We start from the raw sequence: 21,412 nt of genomic DNA, 5'->3' as shown, positions 1-21,412 counted from the left end.
CTTACAGCCTCTTTGTGAGACTGTCCTATTGTTTTTGTTGATTTGAACTCACTGTTATGTGCATTGAATTGTATAGAAGATGTATTTAGCTATGATATATAGAAATACAGAATATTCATGAAACACTTTAGAAGTATCTATCTCTTCATAAAGAGATACACTCATCTAGCCCATTCTAGATCAAATACATAAGTTCTTTCCTTCAAATCTTTCATAAGGCAGGCGGAGGATTCTTTAACGTTCCCATTAAAGCTGAATGGTCCCCTGAATTCTCCTACCTTTCAGTGATTTCAAGCATTAGTGGCAAAGACAGCCCAAGAGCAGTCTGAGGCATGCTACTAGCACCATTGTGTCAGCAGTGAGTCAGGTCCAAACGCTCTGAACACCCATGAGGTGAGAAGGAAAATGCACAGTGGTTGAAGCGTGGGTAATATAATTATTTCTACCAGGCAGTTTTGGTGTTACAACTGAGTACCATCAGAGGAAAGCATCTATATGGAGTATGGGTACAAACATTAAATGTTAGCCTAAAACAGCTTTTTTTCATAAACTTTCACCAGCATATTTGAGATGTTACATCTCAAAATTGTCATGATTCTCTTAACAGTAAGAATTTTTATTACACTGCTGTATTTTTATTTAAAGATAAAATTTGTAGAAGTGTAATGCATTTTTAATTAACTCAAAAAGTACTGGAGGAGGTGAATGATATTACTGGTTTTCAACGTATTTTTTAAATCTATGCATAACTGCTTCTCTCAAAGAGGAAGAGATTGAGGTTATTTTAAAGTTCTCAGTTTTAAATAGGATATCTTCTAGCACTAATGAATCAACTCTAAGGTGAAGATTATTATCTGAATTCACATAAGAAATGCTTTTGCATAAATACACTTTGATAATGAGGTTATGGATCCTAGATCATCTTGCCTCTGAAGATTACAATTTTCAAATTCTGGAATATCCTCAGTCACATAATAAAGAATCTGTTATAATTTGTAAACCTCTGAAGTTAAGCTCACATGTAGAATTATTTTAAAGAATATTCTTGCCATTTTACAAGCCCTTGCAGACCTCTTAGAAAGCACATTAAATTGAATTGAGATATATCTTGCCTTTAGTCAACATTAAATCTAAGCTGCAAAAATACAGAGGAAGATAAAGCTCTCTCATTTGAAACAGGGAGTAAGAGTTAAAAGACTGACAGCTTGAATATGGTTTGGTAATTCCCTCCAATTGATATTTGAAATATTATACAAACAGCAGTTTTAGAAAAGGTATATCAGAAAAGAATGTTAGAAAATTGTATTTGGGCATTTTAACTTTATAATCCCAAACTAAGTTTGTATCATAATTTATGACCCTAAGGATAAATAATAATATATTATGTTCATAGTAAATATTTTTTTAAAAATCTAAGTCCCCACTGAACACAAAATCGGATCCAGTTTACCTGCCGATACTGAAAATGTTTCTGATCTTGTAGCAACAGCTTTGAAGCATAATTTTGCCACTTTACAATGCCCCAGACCAGCCGGCCTTGTTATCAGTTGAACATTTATTAATTGTGACAGGAACACCAAATTTATTTCAGTGCTTTAGCTTATTTACTGCTCTTTCACCTTTGTATTTTGTATTGACAAAGTAAAATGAATATTGATAAGGTTAGATATTGATTTTTTTTTTTTATGTATAGCTTGTTCTCTGCCTGAAAGTCACATACCAAAAGATAGTGGAGGTCTCAGTAGCAAAGGATGTAGATTTACTGTTATGAAATTGAGAACTACTGACTAGAAGGTTTGCCAGCAGAATGCATTTAATAGTTTGAAAAATGTCACCTGTAAAGGTGAAAAAAAGAGTAAGCAAAACAGGAGAAATATTATAAGCATTCTTAAAAAATAGTCAGCAGTATTGGTTATGGTCTATGTTTTAGGGAGAAGTCCGTTTACAAAGGATTTGGTATTAAAAGATCTAAGTATGTTTGTTGAGATATTGTGGCTACAGCTTTTTTGGTTTTATTTTGTTTTGTGAAGTACAGAGACAGAGAAAAACATAGAGAGACAGAGACTCCCATTTGTTGGGTCACTCCCCAGATGCCCACACAGCTGGAGTTAAGCCAGAGCAGGAGCCAGGAGCTGGGAGTGCAATGTTGAGCCATCACTGCTGCCTCCCAGGATCTATGTTGGCAGGGAGCCAGACCAGGACTTGAACCCAGATGCTCCAGTGTGGGATGCACACATCTTACATACTAGGCTAGATGATTCATTCCTATATTACTAAGTTTGAAACCAGAGTGTCTGAATGTACAGCAGAAGCCTAGGACATAAACAACCCTAAATACCTAGACACACACACCACCAAACCTCCCTTTATTTATGCATTTTAGTAGTCTTGAACAAGTCTCATTAGCATTCATGCTAGGGAACATTACAAACTGGTATTAAAAAAAAAAAAAACAGTCATTCCTGGCGATATGAAAAACTAAATAATCAGAAAAGATTTTAACTACAGGATAACTGGAAATGCTGAATAAAATGTATTACCATCTTTTTAGACGTGAAGCTGAGAATGCAGGAAAGACAAAGAAATGTTCAGATCTAAAATTGATACGAGGACCACATCCCCATGTCCACAAATACTGTGGCCCATCTCAGAAATCTGGAAATCTGTTTGTTAGAGCTCCCACGGGAAGAGAGCCAGATCTGGGAGCTGGATGTGAGGCTCCTTGTCAAGTCAAAACTTCCAGGAAGCTCCATCCTGGGAAATGAGCAGAGCAGAAACAAACCCCACCTATTTGCAAAAGGGGAAAATAAATAATGTTTTTACCTGGGCTCCATATAGAAAACTTATTAAAATTTGTAACCAACAAGTTATTCTCTCATGAGTCACTAGTTTAAAATTACATCACGTCAAAATATTGAGATAAAAACAGATCCCTGAAGCACATGTACATTGGAGGTACATGCCTTCAACCCAAACCTCACAGAACCACCACAAATAAAAACCTGCTGAAGATGATCTCATAAACCAAAACTGAAAAATGTTATACTAACAGTTTCAAAACTGAAAAGGAGGAGCCGGCATGTGGCAGAGCAGGTTAAGCCTGTCACCTGCCACTCCAGCATCCCACATAAGCACCAGTTTGAGTCCCAACCTTTCCGCTTCTGATCTAGCTCTCTGCTACTGCACCTGGGAAAGCAGCAAAAGATGACCCAAGTCCTTGGGCCCCTGCCACCAGGCTCCTGACTTTATTTGGGGAGTGAACCAAAGTATATGGAAAAAATTCCTTCTCTCTCTCTTTCTGTCTCTCCCTATTTCCCTGTAACTCTGCCTCTCAGATATATAAGTAAATCTTTTAGAAAAATGAAAAGGAATAATTATGTATTATGTACTATGAAAATATCTTAAAATTATAACTGCACAGATTAAGTGACAGTTTTAGTACAGCCAAAAGACAGTGAATTTTAAGAGAAATCTGAAGAGATTACCTCTCCCCCTCTCCTTTTGTCTCTCAAATAAAAAAAAATACATCTTCAAAGTCGGGAAGTCCAAGTCTGTGTGAGGAAATGTTACATATAAATAAAATCATAATTAGACATATATAACAAAATTTCAGAACACCATAGGTAAAGAGAAGAACTTAAGAATAGTCAAAGAGAAGAGATATAGACTCCATACTATGAAATTATACAAGTAGTAAACTTCAAAACAGCAGTACAGTTTAGAAGATAAGAAATAATGTTTCAAAGTACTTAGATAAAATGACTGGATTAATCTAAGTTATATATCCAGTTAAGCTATTACCCACCAATGAGGATAAAATAAAGTGATTTTCAGGTAAAGACCTACCATACTAAATTCTTTACCTTAAGTGGAACAAGATAATCGATTTGGAAAAGAATGGCAATCGGGAGGAATGGTAGACAATGAAAATTGTTGAACATGTACTTAAAGCTAAACTAATACTAAATGTATACAAATAGTAATAATGGTGGTGACAATGGCCATAGAGATGATTAATAAGATGGAACTAAAATTCTGAACAGTGATGAATAAAATTTGAGGAAATAAGTCAGATAGACATGTTGACTCTTTGAAAGTAATTTGTAAAGTAATACAAATATAGTGTATAGTTTCCAAGCTGTTATAATCAATTAGTAGATGTCAGAAAGGAAGAAATAAAAATGTATAGAAAAAGCATTATTAATAGCCTTAAAAGGTGGGCCTGTGGCCTAGTGATTAACTTGCTAGTTAAGAGATCACATCCCATTTTAGAGTGTCTAGGTCTGATTCCCTGCTCCAACGCCTGATTCCAGCTTCCTATTGATGCTGACCCTGGGAGGCAGTGCCAATGGCCAAGTAATTGGATTCCTGCTATCCATTTGGGAGACCTTGATTGAATTCCTAGCTCCTGCCCCAGCCCAGCCTTGGCCACTGTGAACATATGTGGAGTACACCAGCAGACAGGAGCACTCTTGTGCCTCTCAAAATAAAGACAAATATAAAAATTGCATTAAATGCAAAAGAAATACAAATGTATCAGTAATCACAATAAATGTAAATGGAGTAAATGTATCAGTTTATTTCAGGGATTATCATAATGGATAAAAGAACAAAACCTAGTATGTGCTATTCACAGTAAATGCAAGTAAAACATCTGGTATGATTTAGATACAAGCCAAAGAAAGTGAAAGTAGCTAGAATTCTAACGAGCAAAAATGAATCTTGAGGTATTTCAGGAGATAGAACAATATTTTTAGTAAGACTTGCTATACTGCTTAAAGCTACTAAAATTTTTTCCAGGAGTTTAAAGTTTCTGAATAGAATAAAACCTCAGTCAGTTGCAAAAATGTGGCAGAAGAAATGACAGAATATAACATATTGATGATATAATTCTATATTATTTCAATCAATAGAAAGAGTAATATTTGCACTCAGATGCCCTAAGTAAATGTTCTAACTGGGACACTTACTAGGTAGTTGACTTAGACAGGTACATTCCCTCTCGAAACATCAGTTTAATGTATACAATAGGGCCAATAATCCCCACCTTTCCTATTGATAAGGAAGATCAAAAGAAATTATAGAAATGGAGACCTTTTTAATTTCCAAAGACTATAAACATTATTTATTTCAAGTTTTCCAAGAGTTTCAGTGTATATATGCCATGATTTTTCCATATATAAATTGAGAGAAGTTAGTGTTGCAATTCACATATTACCCAACAAACTATTAAAATACAGTTGTGGGGCTGGTGTTATGGCATAACAGGTAAAGCCGCTGCCTGTGATGCCAGCATCCTGTAGAAGCACTGATTCATGTCCTGCTGCTCCACTTCCGAACCAGCTACCTGCTAATGCACCTGGGAAAGCAGTGGAAGATGGCCCAAGTGCTTGAGCCCCTGTATCCACACAGGAGACCTGGATGGAGCTTCTGCCTCCTGGCTTTGGCCTGGCTCAGCCCTTGCCATTGCAGCCTTCTGGGGAGGCAACCAGCAGATAAAAGACCTCGATCTCTCTCTGTCACTCTCTCCTCCCCAAAGCTCTGACTTTCAAATAAATAAATAAATAAATCTTTTGTTAAAAATTAAAATAAATAAATAAAATATTGTTTGAAACATTATCTCTACTAAAAATTCTCAACAGGTGACAGTGCAGGTAATAGAAGATGTGTAGGCTTTTGGAGTAACCTTAACTAAAGTTAAATCCTACCGTACTCACTATATGGTCAAGGTCAGTTTGGTTCATCTCTTTGAGAATCATTAAATTCCCTCTCCCTAGCACAGTTGTTGTGAAGAATAGAGATAATGGATATCACCTACAGAATGCTGATACCTTGTACCAGGTACATAGTAAGCAGGAAATATATGGTCTGGATGATGTTACAGCAAATATTCACCCTTCTGTGCTTACAAATTTAGTGTAACAGATTTTTAAGGTTTTTGGTGTTTGGGTTTTTTTTGTTTGTTTGTTTTGTTTTTTTTTTTTTTTTTTTATTAGGTAGAGTTATAGACAGTGAGAGAGAGACAGAGAGAAAGGTCTTCCTTCCTTTGGTTCACTCCCCTAGTGGCCGCCACGGCCAGCACTGTGTCAATCCGAAGCCAGGAGCCGGGTGCTTCCTCCTGGTCTCCCATGCGGGTGCAGGGACCCAAGCACTTGGGCCATCATCCACTGCCCTTCCCGGGCCACAGCAGAGAGCTGGACTGGAAGAGAAGCAACTGGGACTAGTACCCGGCGCCCCAACCGGGACTAGAACCCGGGGTGCCGGCACCACAGGCGGAGAATTAGCCAAGTGAGCCAGGGCACCGGCCCTAAGGTGTTTTTTTTTTTTTTTTTTTTTTGTGGCTTTGATGATCATTCCATGATAAATATATGTTTTATAACAAAATATTTCTTTATAAGAACACTCCCTTCTCCAAATATGTCAATAGTAGACCACATTTTCCTTTTCTACAAAATAGATGCTGGTTTCTTTGAATTGCCATTGTTGCAATTAACTATTTGAACTTACTATTTTTAAGAAATCATATGAGAAATATCTGCAATGTGGCAGATAAAATACAAAGTAGTCTGAATCAGTGAGTCTTTCTTACTGTATTAAAAAAATTAAAGCCCTTGACAAATAGTAGCATCTACCACTATCTCACATCTCAAATTATACTAAATGTTGTTCGTTGAGTTACTGTCTTCAAAAATTCGAGTTATTAACTTTCTTCAAAAATCATGGCCCTCCCCTTATTGAAAATGGAATTGAGGTCCCATAATGAGTTTACTGAGAATCACTTGCTGTTTTACTAACATCTCTAATAATGATATCAGTAGCCCTGCCCCTCAGCTGGCTAATGAAGTGATAAGAAAAAGAAGATGGGAAGAAAGAGTGACCACAAACTACTAAGTGTCTTCGTAATATTAGTGCATTAGCTGTTATATGGGAGGCAGCATGTGTCACCTCCCCTTCCATTGGCTGTTGAGCCAACATCAATACAACACTTTCAGAGCCAAATTACTAAACAAGCTGCCAATTAGGCTTGCAGTCAGCTGGATAGATTAGTGGCTAAGAGAGGCCGTTACAAGATTTTCATCTCTTGAACCAATTACGCAAGTGAATTACCCTCCACAATACTCTTTGGAAGATTTGAAGGGAAAGGACCTACTCAGCTGTAATAGAAACAAGAGATCCAGCATACAGGCTGGGAGTGGGAGCATGCAGAAGGGTTTGCAGGCTATGTTTTGTGAAAACTGCCAGAGCAGAAGAGCTTTCTAGAAAAGGACTTAAAGGATTTAACACTGCGAGAGCAGAAGAAGGGGAAATGATGGTTATGGTATATACTGTGCTAAGACAGTTATTCCACTCCCATGCTTTAATCTCATAAAAGACAGATAAGAGACCAACAGTAGGGCTAGTATCATCTTCCATGAAAAATGAAGTATTTGTGACTTTTGACTTTTTTAGGTTGTATTTCTATGGGGAAAGCTTTAGCATTTGAGGAATTAACTGTTACACTTTTTTCTTCCTTTTTTGTTTCAAGTATAAACAATACTTTATTTTAAAGAAGAGAAGTGAACTCAGCATTATAAGAGATAGAGGTGGGGAAATGAGTTAGTTTCCACCTATATTAAAAACACAAACATGAGAATAGTCAGACCACCCCTGGATTGAAACAAAATATTTGAAAATTATGAAAGTGAATTCTTTTCACTTGCTGTTAACTGTAGAGCTGAAAATTGGCCATAATTTAGCAGTTTTATGTAGAAATTTTTAAATTGGCCTTATTTTTTTTCTTAAAATTAAACAAATTTTAAACTTGAATTTTTGCAAATGTTGTGTCTGAAATGTGAGTAAACAGATGTGTAGCCTACGGCAACATTAGACCTCTGATATGCTTTTAGCTTACGAATGAAATTGAATTAATTCATGGCTATCACCAAAAAATCAGGGTTATAAGACTGACTGCTGGTGCACTGTTGAACCTAGCATACCCGATCAGCAGCTGTTTTGACAAAAATTACATGTTTTGGAAGCCTGCCTTGGTTGTCACTTTAAACATAAATTCAAAATAAAAACTCAATTACTCTTTTGCTCAACAAAATTTATTGGTAAATGGCTTTTCTTTGAGTTTGTCTACTTATAATCTCTATTTACACATATTTTGCCCTCAGTAAATAATGTTATGCAGTATATTTTCTTTGACCTCAGACATGGCCATTCAAAGTACAGGTAATGGAAATTTTTTCTGTTTCACATTAAAGTGCTTGTTTCCAAGTAAGAATCCATTTGATATGTCCAGAGTCACTGTTTACTTAATCTTTAATTCCCGATAATAAATTTTGCAAATGGCAGTGATTCATTCTATTCTCACTCCTAAAATGTAATGAAGATTGAGCATCCCAAAATGTCCCACAAGGGGCTCTGAAAATCAATGAGTGATTGCTCTGTAGTAAATAAGAGTTACACTTAGAAAACTCATCTCCAACACTTTGCAGTTTTCCTTCTTTTACAAGTCAAAAACCACAAGAAACAACCCACCTGCTGTTTGCCAGAATGCCAGATACAAATTTCCAGATATACTACTGGTTCAACAAACAATAGTTCTTTTTATCATTACTTCACTTTTTGCTGTGAAATATGTATACCAAAGAACACATAGATATATACATATATATATATATATATATATATGTTTAAAGAATAATGATTAGTTGACCATTTGTGCAGCCATGACCCAGGCCAAGAAATAGAGCACTTTGGGGTCCCATAGGTAATATTTTGTTGTGACTGAATCTTAAGGATTTTTCTGTCTGTGACACCACTGCGATCATGAGCGTGGGCTCAGAAAAGGAGTTCTGAGGGACAAAAGGGACAGAAGTTCTCAGCTTTTGTTGTTGTTGCTGCTGCTGGGTATGTGCAGTGTCATAATCCTGAGTCAGGGAGGAAATATGTGATGATAGAAAAGGTCAGTGGGGGCTGGGGGGAGGTCTAGGTTGGTCCTAGAAAGACATGTGACTCACAAGCTTTGGAAAGCAGTGAGCAGTCTTGTCAAAAGCTGCCCATCTCAGCCTCCTTGTAGGAAGATTCAGCCCACATTTCAGGGCATAAATACAAGTATGCTAGACCCAGGGCTCAATTGATACACTAGGAACATCATGCAGATCTTTGAAAAGTAAGGTATCTTCAACCTTGGAGGCCCAGGGAGGGAATGTCAGTCAAGCACTGCATCCCCGTAAGTGTGCAACTCCAGAGCTCTACAGCACTTTTGTGGGAAGCCCTGGTGGAAGAGATGGGACTGAATGTGTTCTCACTAAAGCAAAGGTTATATGAAGGTACAGTCACTACCTACCTTTTCTAATCTTTTTTTCTAATCTACAGTCTCTAATGCTGATAACCACTTTTGTGGTTAGGAAGTAACCACAAGAAATGCTCTGGTAATTAAGGTTCTAGTTGTTAGTATTTGGCTAGGTCAAGATTTTCTTGCTATCTTCTTTTCTTGTACCATAATCTAATTGCTGCCACTACAGTATGAACAGATACAGACCAAACAAGGAGTACTAACCTATACTGTACCTGGGGCAGACAGACCAAGTCCATGCCTGCAGTTACAAGAAAGATCTCAGGTTCTTGTGATTCTTTGACATGTATGATATTTGTTAATTTCTCAGTTCACTGACTTCAAATATTTAATACTCCTAAGTTTTTCCCTAAAATCAAACAGTATATATGCTCAACTTTTCCCATACGGGCCTAAAATCCAATTTTAAATAAAAAAACTTATCTTTGAAACTGTCATCCAAGAGAATCTTAAAATTAGATGCATTTCTCAGGTGTCTTTGCTAAGAGAAGAAAACAACAGCTCTATCTAATTCTCATGACAAGCACTAGACTATTCCTTGCCAAATAATGAAGATGGTGAGAAGGGGAGGTAGACAGAAGGAGAAGGAAGAGCAAGAAATAAGAAGGACTATTTATATGTGGTGAGAGATATATATCTGTTTTTACATTATATGTGTATGTTTATATATACATATATATTTAAATTTCAATATTATTTTCCTCTCCTTACCCATCTCTATACTCATTAAAACATGGACCTGGAAGGAAAGAAGAGAGCTAAAGGATGCATATGTTTACAGACTGAATAATAAATAACAAGAAGGGGATTATAAGAATATAAATTCCTAGGAATTTAGAATGCCATCAGTAGTGCTTTGGGTTTAGTTTGAATTTGGTTTTGCTGAATGTCAAAGTCCTGGGCAAATGTAAGATATTATGCTATAAGTTAGTGATTTTCAGAATCACCCATTGAGACTTTAATTGTAATAAAAAGAAAAAATATCCATTTGTAGAGTACTTCACAATTTACTGTCAATTACCCTTACATATTGAGGTACTTCAAAAAAAATCAGAAACAATGGAATTTACTTTGCTGCAAATATATTTTAAAATCCATGGATCATTTTTTTCATAATATCCATTTTCCATGAACTTGTAGAAGACCACTCATGCATGATCTCATCTGATAGTACAACTTTCTGTGAGCTAAGCAGTGTATGGTGTAGTATACCTGCTTTTTACAGATGAGAAAACAAAAGCTCAGAGGGTCTTAAATAATTTATCCTGCTTCAAAGTGGTGGAAATGAAATTCCAAGCAAGATCTGTCTTCCATTGATCTCACTACTGTGTGTGTTTCCAAAGATGAAGAAACGACCCTCCTTGGTACCTTTTTGAAAAAAAAAAAATGTTTCAAGCATGTGGTTTTCATATCCTAAGATGTTCAACTGTGTCCCTATTAATGCACAATTATCACTTTATCATTTCAGGACTTGTGGGTGAAAATGCCCAGCCAATCCTAGAAAACAACATTGGAAACCGAATGCTTCAGAATATGGGCTGGATGCCTGGATCAGGCCTTGGACGAGACGGCAAAGGGATCTCTGAGCCCATTCAGGCCATGCAGAGGCCAAAAGGCTTAGGACTTGGATTTCCTCTACCAAAAAACACTCCTGTAACTACGACCCCCAATTCAGGGAAATCCACCTAAGAAGAAAGGCAAAGAAGAAATGCTGTACACTTGTTATTCATTAGATCCTGTTGTCCTTAAATTACAACATACTTCTGTTTTTGAAGCAGAAGTCTGCATTTCCTCAATATTGTCACTCTAGCTTCCTAACTGCACACAGTACTGCCACAGTGTTAGAACTGGGATTTCATCACAATTCATGGTGCTAAAGTGAAAACCTCTCCCCTTACTTCTTTTTTTTTTTTTTTTTTGGAGTTATTTCTTGGTATAAAGAGCTGCTCATTTCTCTTATTTATTTTGATCTCATCTTTCAGTACCCTCTAATGCTTTGCTTGATTCGTGCATGAGTGTGATGCAGGCAAGTGTGAGCACATCCACAGTTTTCTAAAATGGAGCCGGCCTGAAAGGATTATGTTTCATAGCCTCATTACCTGTAGTAACCCAAAAACCCTATTATCCCATCAGTGAAGTCCTAAGCAAATCTTTGTTCGAAAGGCTTGACAATTTTCATATCCCTTGAATTTGGTTTTCTCGTAAGGATTTTTTTCCAGTATTTTACCCATTAATTTTCTATCTTTGGACAATGTAGGATGAAGTTCACAGTTGATAAGCAGCAATTAATATTTCCCTCAGACATTTTGACAAAGTAAACCTCTTCATTGTTATCACCACAGTGCCCTCAACATTAATGCAGATAATATAAATTTTACCTCATTTAGAACATAAGATAGTTATCTAAATGTATAAATACATTTATAAAAAATGTATTTTTTAAATTCACCATTACTAAACTGTAAACTCTATTAATCCAGACTTACTTCTACCTCTTTCTTCCCAAAGTTGTTATTTTTTTAAGATCAACTCAAATGCATTAAACTGAGTTTTGATTTTAATCATTGGACTGAGTTGTTAGAATATTGAATAAATTCATTTGAAGATTTGAAAATGACTCTCTCAAGAATTCAAATTTCTCACAATGGCCCAACCCACTTAAGAGATGAACAGAGGGAGTGCACAGCACTAATTTGCGCTTAATGAGATGTAAGCTATTCCTCTAAAACGAAGCAAAACAAGTCCTGATCATCATGTGCCAAAGACTGAGTGATTGCTGGATCAGTTACTTCCTGTCAGAAATTCTAAATTGCTCTTGGTTTAGATGAAGTGATTTGTTATCTTCATTACCAAGAATTTCATTATTAATAACTATTAACAGTAACAGTTGTATTTATAGTGACCTATGTTGGTTGGGTAAAGATTGAGATTACTTATGTAATAATATCACATCATTCTCGTGGGTTTTTTGAATTTTGTTAATCCCCAAAAGAATTCTTACAAGGTAGTAAAGGAAGTTTATACATTTAATAAACGTTTCTCAGGTGGTCCCTAAATAAATGACTGCCAACTAGGGAGGGGGAAGTTTGAATTTGAAACAATTTGAAGCTTTGATGGTTTGCCAAATGTACACATTTGTTGTAAGAATTATTTTCTTTTCTGGAGGTATGGTTATAAGAGGAAAGCTTGGTTAAGGGACTGTAGAATAGCAGATGAGTTGCTTTTTTGAAGCATTCCTATGGGATAAAGTAACCCTGTGGTAACCGTATTATGTGATTAATTTTTTTCAAGCTTGTCACTTAGAAAATTGCCATTTTTAATGATTTTTTAAATGTTCTGTCTATGAAGAGGGGGGAAGAGGGGAGATTATATTCCAATTTTAAAATTTCTTTATGATAATGTATTGTGTTCTAAGATCTATTCAAAAGCTTCATTTTGTTTTTGTTTTTGTTTTTGTTTTTGTTTTTGTTTTTGTTTTTTTTAATTCCAAAGCCTGAAGTTCTTCTAAATTCCTAGAATTTCAAAAAGTCAAATGCTGAGCAACTGGTAACAAATGATGATACCATTGTGAGACTGTTTTAAGACTCCCAAGGATGTGGCAATTCTTTTCACTCCATCATGTCCAATGAATGTAAAACTTGCATAGTGAAGAAAAGCATTGCATTTCCCAAGCTATTATGGGGGAACTCCTTAATGAAATATTCAGTCTTTATGAAGGGTTTTTTTTGATTGCCTTTATGGATGGCTGTGATTTGAATGCATAGATTTTATAACTCATATTGTAGTATGAGTTAAGCCAAAGTTAAAATGCAACCCCTCTAAAGAGTTTACTTGGCTTCTCTAACACACCCCAAAATTCATCTTCATATTTTCTGCAAAAAAAAAAAAAATTTCTTAATCTTGACACCAGGAGCCTACAATGTGGCTTACCAGAGAACTTAAAATATTTTGTATTCCTTTTATGTGTTAAACTCTACAGAATATATGAAGCAACACTTAGAGAAGTGACAACATCCCAAGCTTCCCCCATACTTCTTAGAGATATGCCTTCACATTCAGCCATTAAGAAAAATCAGTGCCAACCTGATGTTCTGGTTGTTCCTAAACTTAATTGAAGAAATACACACTCACAATTAAAATAAAGAATGTTTAATGTAAATCAAATGTCCTTTTAGATATGAAGCCTACAGAGTTATTATTTACATATCGTTATAGTTAATATTGCCATCTATTGCACCCTTAGAGCCCAAAGTATCCAATGGAGCTCATGATTTAGAATATCTCATTTATTCACATGTCCTAAAAAAGGTGTGAGGCAGTTCCTCTGCTCTCTTATAAAGCTACTCTTCTATTCCGCGGTATCTCGTATCTCACATCAAACCCACTGGTTATGCTATATTTTTTGAGAGTGCATAGGTCTCTTCCCTTACTATCCAAATTATCCATTCCTGCGATACCTTAGAGAGGCTGAGCATGACTACTTTAGCAATTTGACTTTTTTTTTTTTATGTAGTTGTTGTGCTTGATATTGATTAGGCTGTTTGCTTTAGTCGTTTCCTTCCTTCCTTCTCCCCAAATACAATTTTTAAGGTTACATTCCCCTCAGGTTTGTTTGCCTTTATTTCTAAATGGTATGGCAGCTCTTTAGAAGGAGATTCAGTGCTAACTAAAAGTTGCCAATTAATGGTATCAGTGATTTGAATGCATAGATTTTATAACTCATGTGTAGTATGAGTTAAGCTGAAGTTAAGACAATGGGTTAAAGATATGCATAATGTGTACATAGAGGGGTATCTTCTGTGCACATATGTCTACCATGTACAGTCATGATTGCAAAATATTGCATTTTATGAACATTTATTTTAACCTTTCAAATTGTTATTCTTGTAATTAATTGAACTGACAATTGCTTCTCTTCAGTACGTTTCATTTTAAGCAGATAGCAAAGAGAAAAATCACTGGTGACATGCTTTTTAAAATCATTTTCACCTGTATTTTGTCTTTCAAAGAGAAAAGTGATCTAAATTGGTATTGTAAAATGAAGTTGTTAGCAAAGAATATTTTGGATTTTTCTCTAGTTTTTTTCTTTTGGTAGTAAACAATTATTAACAGTACAACACATAATGAAAGAATAAAGCAATGTTTGAGAGTGTAATTTATAAGTGGTCATTGTCTTTATACTTGAAATACTTCCTTCTTACCTTAAAGTTAAAAAAAAAGTTAAAAACAAAACAAGAAAAAATAGAGTTGCAAGTACTTTTAGTTTGTTTTTTTTTTTTTTTAATGTACTGCCCATTGGCAATATTAAATAGTGCAGTAAAATCATTGTTATCTTTAAGTCTTGGAAATTTTCAATATTTCAAAAGAAGTTAGAGAAAGAAATTGGTAAACTTATTTGACTCACAAATTTATTCATAGTGAACCGTGACCTGCATTGCCACATTTTCTTGTTTGTTTTCTCTGAAGCTTGGCTGGACTGGTTACCGACATTAACTGCCAGGAGTATGATCTGCTGTGCCACTTTTCATTTTATCTGTACATAAGAGTTGGCTTAAGTTTTCTTTCCACTCCAGGATTTATGATTATTATTCCAGGTTTTCTCTCAAGTTACTTAAAGTATCAATCACAGTCACATGTGTCACATTCATTCTGTCTCCCGCTGGAACCAGAACCTCTCATGAAGCTACTTGGGTATTTTAGATGTTTTGTAATTGTCATGAATGTGCTAAATTTTGTTTGTTTTAATTGCTAGAAGAAGCATTTCACTCTTTATGTTGATTCAATTTTATCTTTTCTTCCAAAATATTGAGTAGAGTTTTATTAGTATGTGTTTTTTTTTTATCCAGTGGTATTAAATACTCATTTATTTCACAGGCGCGCAGTAATACATGCTCAACTGACAAGTGGACCATGAAGACTCCTTCTGCTGGGTTCCTCCTAAGCAAAGAATCATTACTTTATACACCTGACATCTTAAGTAGATCCAGATTTGACTCCAGTGAGTCAGTGCCATTAACTGCCAGGAGTATGATCTACTGTTGCCACTTTTAGTTTTATCTGTACATTAGAGTTGTCTCCTATCTTGGGATTGTCAGATAGTTTAAATCATTCTCAGATTCACCGACCTCACTCGTTGCATTGTCAGAATGTCCTGTGTTTACTCCTTAATTTTTTAAGAATGAAGTTGGGCAAAGGTTATTTTTTAAATACTGTGGGGTTTTTTGCTTCCTATTAATTTGAACTTTGAAAATAAATCCCCAGCATTTTAAGAGTGTATATAAGGCTTCATTTCTCAGCTAGAAGATGGAAGAGATATGACTGTCTTACAGCAGTTTCCCAAAAAAGGGAAATAGTCAAAACCATTTTGTTTGCTTCTTCCTAGTAAATTTCTAAGAAATGTTCATTTCTTCCTGAAAGCAGCATTCTCTTAAGAAAAGCAGAAAGAATGAGAATTTGTAATGTTAACCCATTTAGTACTTGCTTCCCAAAAGCAAATGCTCATATCCCCTATTAAAGTGAATTTCTTCAAGTGCCAAAATTTCAGTTAGAATAAAACAGATGACTTGGAAGGGGGAGGGAGGGGTAAGATACAGGTTCTGTTACTTGAATGTGTGGCTAATCTGTGATTCTAAAGTTCCTCATTGACGGCTACAGTTCACTGTGGAAACAACAGAGGTAACCTACATTACATACACACGGTGAGAAACAAAGTACAAAGCCACGATATTTCTAATGCACTGGCTCTCGTGTCTTTAGGTCTCAGCAGTAAGTCCGGTGGTGCGTAATCTGTGAGGCTTTATTTTTTGACCCTCCTGCGTCGTCATACATCTATCTTTTTATTGTACCACATGTAATTTCTTTCCTGTTTTTTTCCTTAACATGTCTTAGGCTACTTACACATATTTTAATATCACAAGATAGCCTTCCAAAATGAAGAAACAATTGCCGAGCACACAGGAACCAGCCTCTTTTGACTCCCATGCCATTGTCTTTCTCCATTAGGTCCCTTAACAACTCAGCTAGAAACACACGGCAGATTTTTTTTTCCCCGACTCAGTGAGTAATTGTCTGCGCTGCAGTGACAGATGTGCAATATAGCAGCTTCTTCAGGAAAAAATTAACAGTTTGTCCAGCATGTCAGCTCGCTCTTTTTAGTGCTTGGGAGGTCTTGGCCCCATTATGGATGATTTAGAAATTGAGGCAAGCAAAGACCAGCTGCTTGTGCTGAAAGCCTTCGTTAGTGGGTCTCATCTGCATTCCAGGACTCGCTTACATCCAGAAATTGGTGGAGCCCCTCTGGCCACAAGATGAGTATGGGCTGACAATGCCTTGATTTGTTGAGAGAGAATAAATGGGTTTTTCAGAAGATGAGGAAATATCACCATTACTGGCCAATTTACAGCATTTTATCTGTTCTTCAAACATGTCACTTTTGTTATTGTTGCATGGTAATTACATAGGGAAACGGGAAGAAAACAAATTCTGGTTACGTATTCAGATGGATTGCAAAATCATATAATCCTGATAAATGCCCATTTATGATACACACGGATGAAAGGTTCATTTTAATTTTGAATGGCCAGCTCAGCCATAAATAGGATATAGGATTAAATTTCCGAGAATCTGATTACATCAAAGTAAACCGTCTTTCTCCTCACTTTTTCAAATTCAGGGCAATACCACAAGGCATTTCCACCAAGGAGATTCTCCGGAGATAACACAAAAAATAAGTCCAAAAGTACATTGCAAAAGGATGGGTGAAGCTTGAGGGCTGCTGTGTTCTGGGGACCGCTCTGTCCTACATGCTTCTCCATGGGCCTGGGCTGAAATACTTGCAGCTTAGCGGAATCGCCCAGTATTCTCAAGCTCATGTTCCTACATGGTCACCTCTAGCATCTTAGCAAATATGTGAAGAGGAGAAGTCCAGAGTTCCCCTTGTGTTCCTCTTTGGATTATTCCTCTTGCCCACTCCCATCCCCAGCCGGGGTATCACAGAGGGATGCTGCCTCTGGATGTTTAGCTGAGAGCACAGGTAATGAAAAGCAGAGAGATGGAAAGGATACAAGCAGGGAGCAGCCCCCCAGGGCCACTGCTAAGTGTCAGGTGTGTAAAGTAATGAGTCTTGCGTAGGAGGAGCCCAGCAGAAGGAGTCTTCATGGTCCAGTTGTCAGGTGAGTGTATATTACTGCACGCCTGTGAAATAAATGAGTATTTAATACCTGTTGGCTCCCAAGTTTGCGGTGACGAGGAAAAGCAAACGGAAGAGACACTGGGCCTGAGGGAACACATGTCACCTCTGTTCGTGAACCACCGGCCAGACCTGGCCATGTGGGCACAGGAGAGTAGCAAAGAAGCGCAGCCAGTAGGCAAGCATGTGGATATTTAATGAGCACTATTTCTGCCATGTGGTTTTAACAGGACACATCCACTGTTCAGTATCAAAGCAGCATATATCGTATTTCACTTAATCAAACAGGCTAGCAATTTTAAGATGCATTTAATTTTGTGTGCCATTAAGAAACAAAAATGAAAAAACTGTCAAGTTATTATCTACCACTCACAGCAATATGTGTCTCAATTTCAGAATTTTTTTAGGATAATAAAATATGTTTATAAGTATTGAATAAAAGAGCAGAGAAAAAAAAATATAAGAATGTCAGCAAAGCCTGCATGGCTGGCTGAGATTGGAGCTGCTCCTTGAAGAATGACAGGATGTGCCAGTAGCCCCCTTCGTGTGTATGTTGACATAATGTGATCTAAAACGCAGAGGCATTGGTGTTACTCCTAGCTGGTCTCAAATCAGCCCTAACACTTTGATTTGGGACCAGTCTTGCACATTTCAAGCTACTTTGCTGAATTCATAAGTAGTAATTACTATGTCATAACATTAACTACCTCAGGCCAGCGCCGCAGCTCACTAGGCTAATCCTCCGCCTGCAGTGCCGGCACCCCGGGTTCTAGTCCCGGTCGGGGCACCGGATTCTGTCCCGGTTGCCCCTCTTCCAGGCCAGCTCTCTACTGTGGCCAGGGAGTGCAGTGGAGGATGGCCCAAGTGCTTGGGCCCTGCACCCGCATAGGAGACCAGGAGAAGCACCTGGCTCCTGGCTTTGGATCAGCGCAGTGCGACGGCCGCAGCGCGCTGGCCACAGCAGCCACTGAGGGGTGAACCAAGAGAAAAAGGAAGACCTTTCTCTCTGTCTCTCTCTCTCTCACTATCCACTCTGCCTGTCAAAAAGAAGAAGAAAAAAAAAAAATTAACTACCTCATGAAGATTTACTGAAGTAATGCACATTAAATACCCCAGCACAGTGGCTGACACATAGCAGGTGCTTTAAATTAAATACCTTTTCTTTTTCTTTTTCTAATAAAGTGAAAAATTGTTCTTGTTACTCTTCTTCCTAAAAGGTCAGAGGAACAGGATTGGAAAGGAATGTGAACACATATGTTTTGTTAATGGGTCCCTATAAAAATAGTAATAAGCCATCTTCCTATTTTTGTAGGCAGTGATAAACATACTATTAAAAAGGAAACTTTGAGAGCTGGAGCTGTGGCATAGTGGATTAAGCCACCATCTGCGGCATTGGCATCCCTATGGGTACCGTTTGAGTCCCGGCTGCTCCACTTCCCATCCAGCTCCCTGCTAATGCATCTGGGAAAGCAGCAGAGGGTTACCCAGGTCTGTGGGCTCCTGCCCTGTCTGGTAGACCAAGAAGCAGCTCCTGGTTCCTGGCTTCAGCCTGGCCAAACCCTTGCCATGGCAGCCATTTGGGTAGTGAACCAGTGGGTGGAAAATATTTCTGTGTCTCTTTTCTCTCTAACTCTGCTTTTAATAAAATAAAGCTTTAAAAAAAAAGTTGGATGACTCTAAGTGATAATGGTTTTTAAAACTGTACCAAGCTACAACCTATAAACTCAAAAGCACAAAGTTCAACCCCTTGAACTCAATGAATAATCTACTAGCAGAATGCCAAATACCTAAGAACCACCATCCACCCCTACCGTGGCCTCTGGAACCAACTAGGGCTCTCCCTGTTCTTCTGCTTATGTCCTAGAACCAAGAGCTTGAGATAAGTAGCCCAACCCCACTGGAGAGTGTGGTATACCCAAGACATTAAGAAAAGCTAATGTTTGAAAAATGTTCTTAGAGGAAATACTTATTAAAGATACTTAGGCTGAAATTTTGTCTTTTCATGAAGTCTTTTTGAGAGCATATTAGAAAACAGTGCCTACCAACTGTGTAAGAATCACCAAAAGATCCCTTGCACTTAAAAAATTGACATTCTCAAACACTGCGCTCAAAGAGACACCTGAGGCTAAGAGTGCAATTGAAAAAACTTTGCTAGAAGGACCAGTATAAGAAATCACCAAACCTTTGCCCTCATCCATGACCGTATTGGATCATGTGCCCAAGATCTCCTTTTCTGACAAGTGTTCTGGACGCTACCACTGTCCAACTTGCTGCCAAAGAAAATTCCTGGGAATTTAGAATTAGGAATAAGAGATTGGTTTGCAACTTGGTGTGACTGGTTTCCTGAAGAGAGGAGCCATTGAAAAACAGAAGCAGAGAAAAATTCTGTGAGTGGGGAAAAAGGAATGAAACAGAAGGAGAGAGAACAAAGATGGAAAAGACAAGGTCTATAGCCCTCCTCGGCTGGCTTAAGTTGTTGTATGTTGTCTACAAAATGAGGAATATCACTGGGAATGTGCAGGAAGCAACACTTTTCCTGCGCATTTTCCTGTAGGAGAGTATGACTTTTCACAGGACTGGATTTTACAATACTAGACAGAATGCTTATTATGTGGATCTAAACATATATTTTTAAATGTATTTATTTGAAAGGCTGAGATACAGACAGACTGAGTAAAAGAGAAACAGAAGGAGAGATGTCTTCCATCCATTGGCTCAAACACCCAACATCTGCCACTTGAAAGGGTACATTAGCAGGAAGCTGAAATCAGAAGTGGAGGCAGGACACTGATACAGGCAGGATGTGGGCATCCAACAGCATCTTAATCGCTACACCAAATAGCCACCCTGGTCCTAAACATCTTATTAGCCAACAGATAACCCAGGGGTAAATCATTCTTGCTAAGCAAAAAATTTGTATGTTTTAGAAGAACACAGGGTCCCTTTAGGTAGCTTTTTCTCAAGTGCTTATTTACAGATGGTTAAAAAGGGAAAAAGCAAAACCTGACATGCTTAAGCTAGTATTTATTAAATATCCATTGTGGATTCAGATAAAACATATTAAAATTATAATGACAGTTAATTGTCCCATTTTTATATTTTTATGTTGGCAGACAAGAAGGTAAAAGAACAGCCTGTCCAGGTTAATACAGGACGCCTGAGCATTCTACCATAGTTATAATTCTTTTCTGAGCCCTTATCCTCAATCCCATAAGACACCCCTTTATCTTATAATTAATGTCCCTTTTTTGTATGAGCTAAATTAAGAGGTTTTATGTTACTTCCATATAATACTAATTGTTTGCTGGATGTTGGATAATGTTTAAAAGTATTGTAAAACTGACAAGTACTACCATACTTGACCAATTAGATTTTCTTGATTTAACAATTTATAGTTTGAAAGGAGCTGTTTGCCCCAAATGGTAGAGTTAGAAACATACCAGGGGATTCCAATTCAATCCCATCAAGGTGGCATGTACCAATGCCATCTCACTCGTCCAAGTGATCAATTTCAGTTCACAATTGATCATCATGAAAGGACTAAGAGTCAAAGGGATCACATAAACAAGTCTAGTACCTGCTAATACTAACCAATAGAATAAATAAAGGGGAGAGTGATCCAACATGGGAAGCGAGATACTCAGCAGACTCATAGAATGGCAGATGTCCTAAACAGCACTCTGGCCTCAGAATCAGCCCTAAAGGCATTCTGATCTGGCTGAAAAGCCCATGAGAGTATTTCAGGCATGGAAAGCCAAGACACTCTGGCAAAAAAAAAAAAAAAAAAAAAAAAAAAACACCTAAATGAAAGATCTCTGTGAGTGAGATCCCAGTGGAAAGAACAGGTCATCAAAGAAGGAGGTACCTTTCTCTGAAGGGAG

General features: G+C 37.2%; 1 protein-coding gene across 1 annotated transcript in view; it reads left to right on the top strand.

Moving 5' to 3' along the window:
- LOC149122532 (G patch domain-containing protein 2-like) overlaps positions 1–14,498 on the top strand; it is a 57,533-nt gene extending 43,035 nt beyond the window's left edge. The window contains exon 5 of the mRNA XM_089312204.1: positions 10,812–14,498. Within this exon, the coding sequence (XP_089168330.1) occupies positions 10,812–11,032 (221 nt within the window). The 3' untranslated portion in view covers positions 11,033–14,498. The remainder of the gene's footprint in view (positions 1–10,811) is intronic.
- Positions 14,499–21,412: the final 6,914 nt, after the last annotated feature.

The sequence above is a fragment of the Oryctolagus cuniculus genome, chromosome 13 (assembly GCF_051225735.1).
Source record: "Oryctolagus cuniculus isolate XC-2025 breed Fujian yellow rabbit chromosome 13, ASM5122573v1, whole genome shotgun sequence".
NCBI classification, from domain to species: domain Eukaryota; kingdom Metazoa; phylum Chordata; class Mammalia; order Lagomorpha; family Leporidae; genus Oryctolagus; species Oryctolagus cuniculus.
This window is presented reverse-complemented; position numbering and strand designations above follow the sequence as displayed.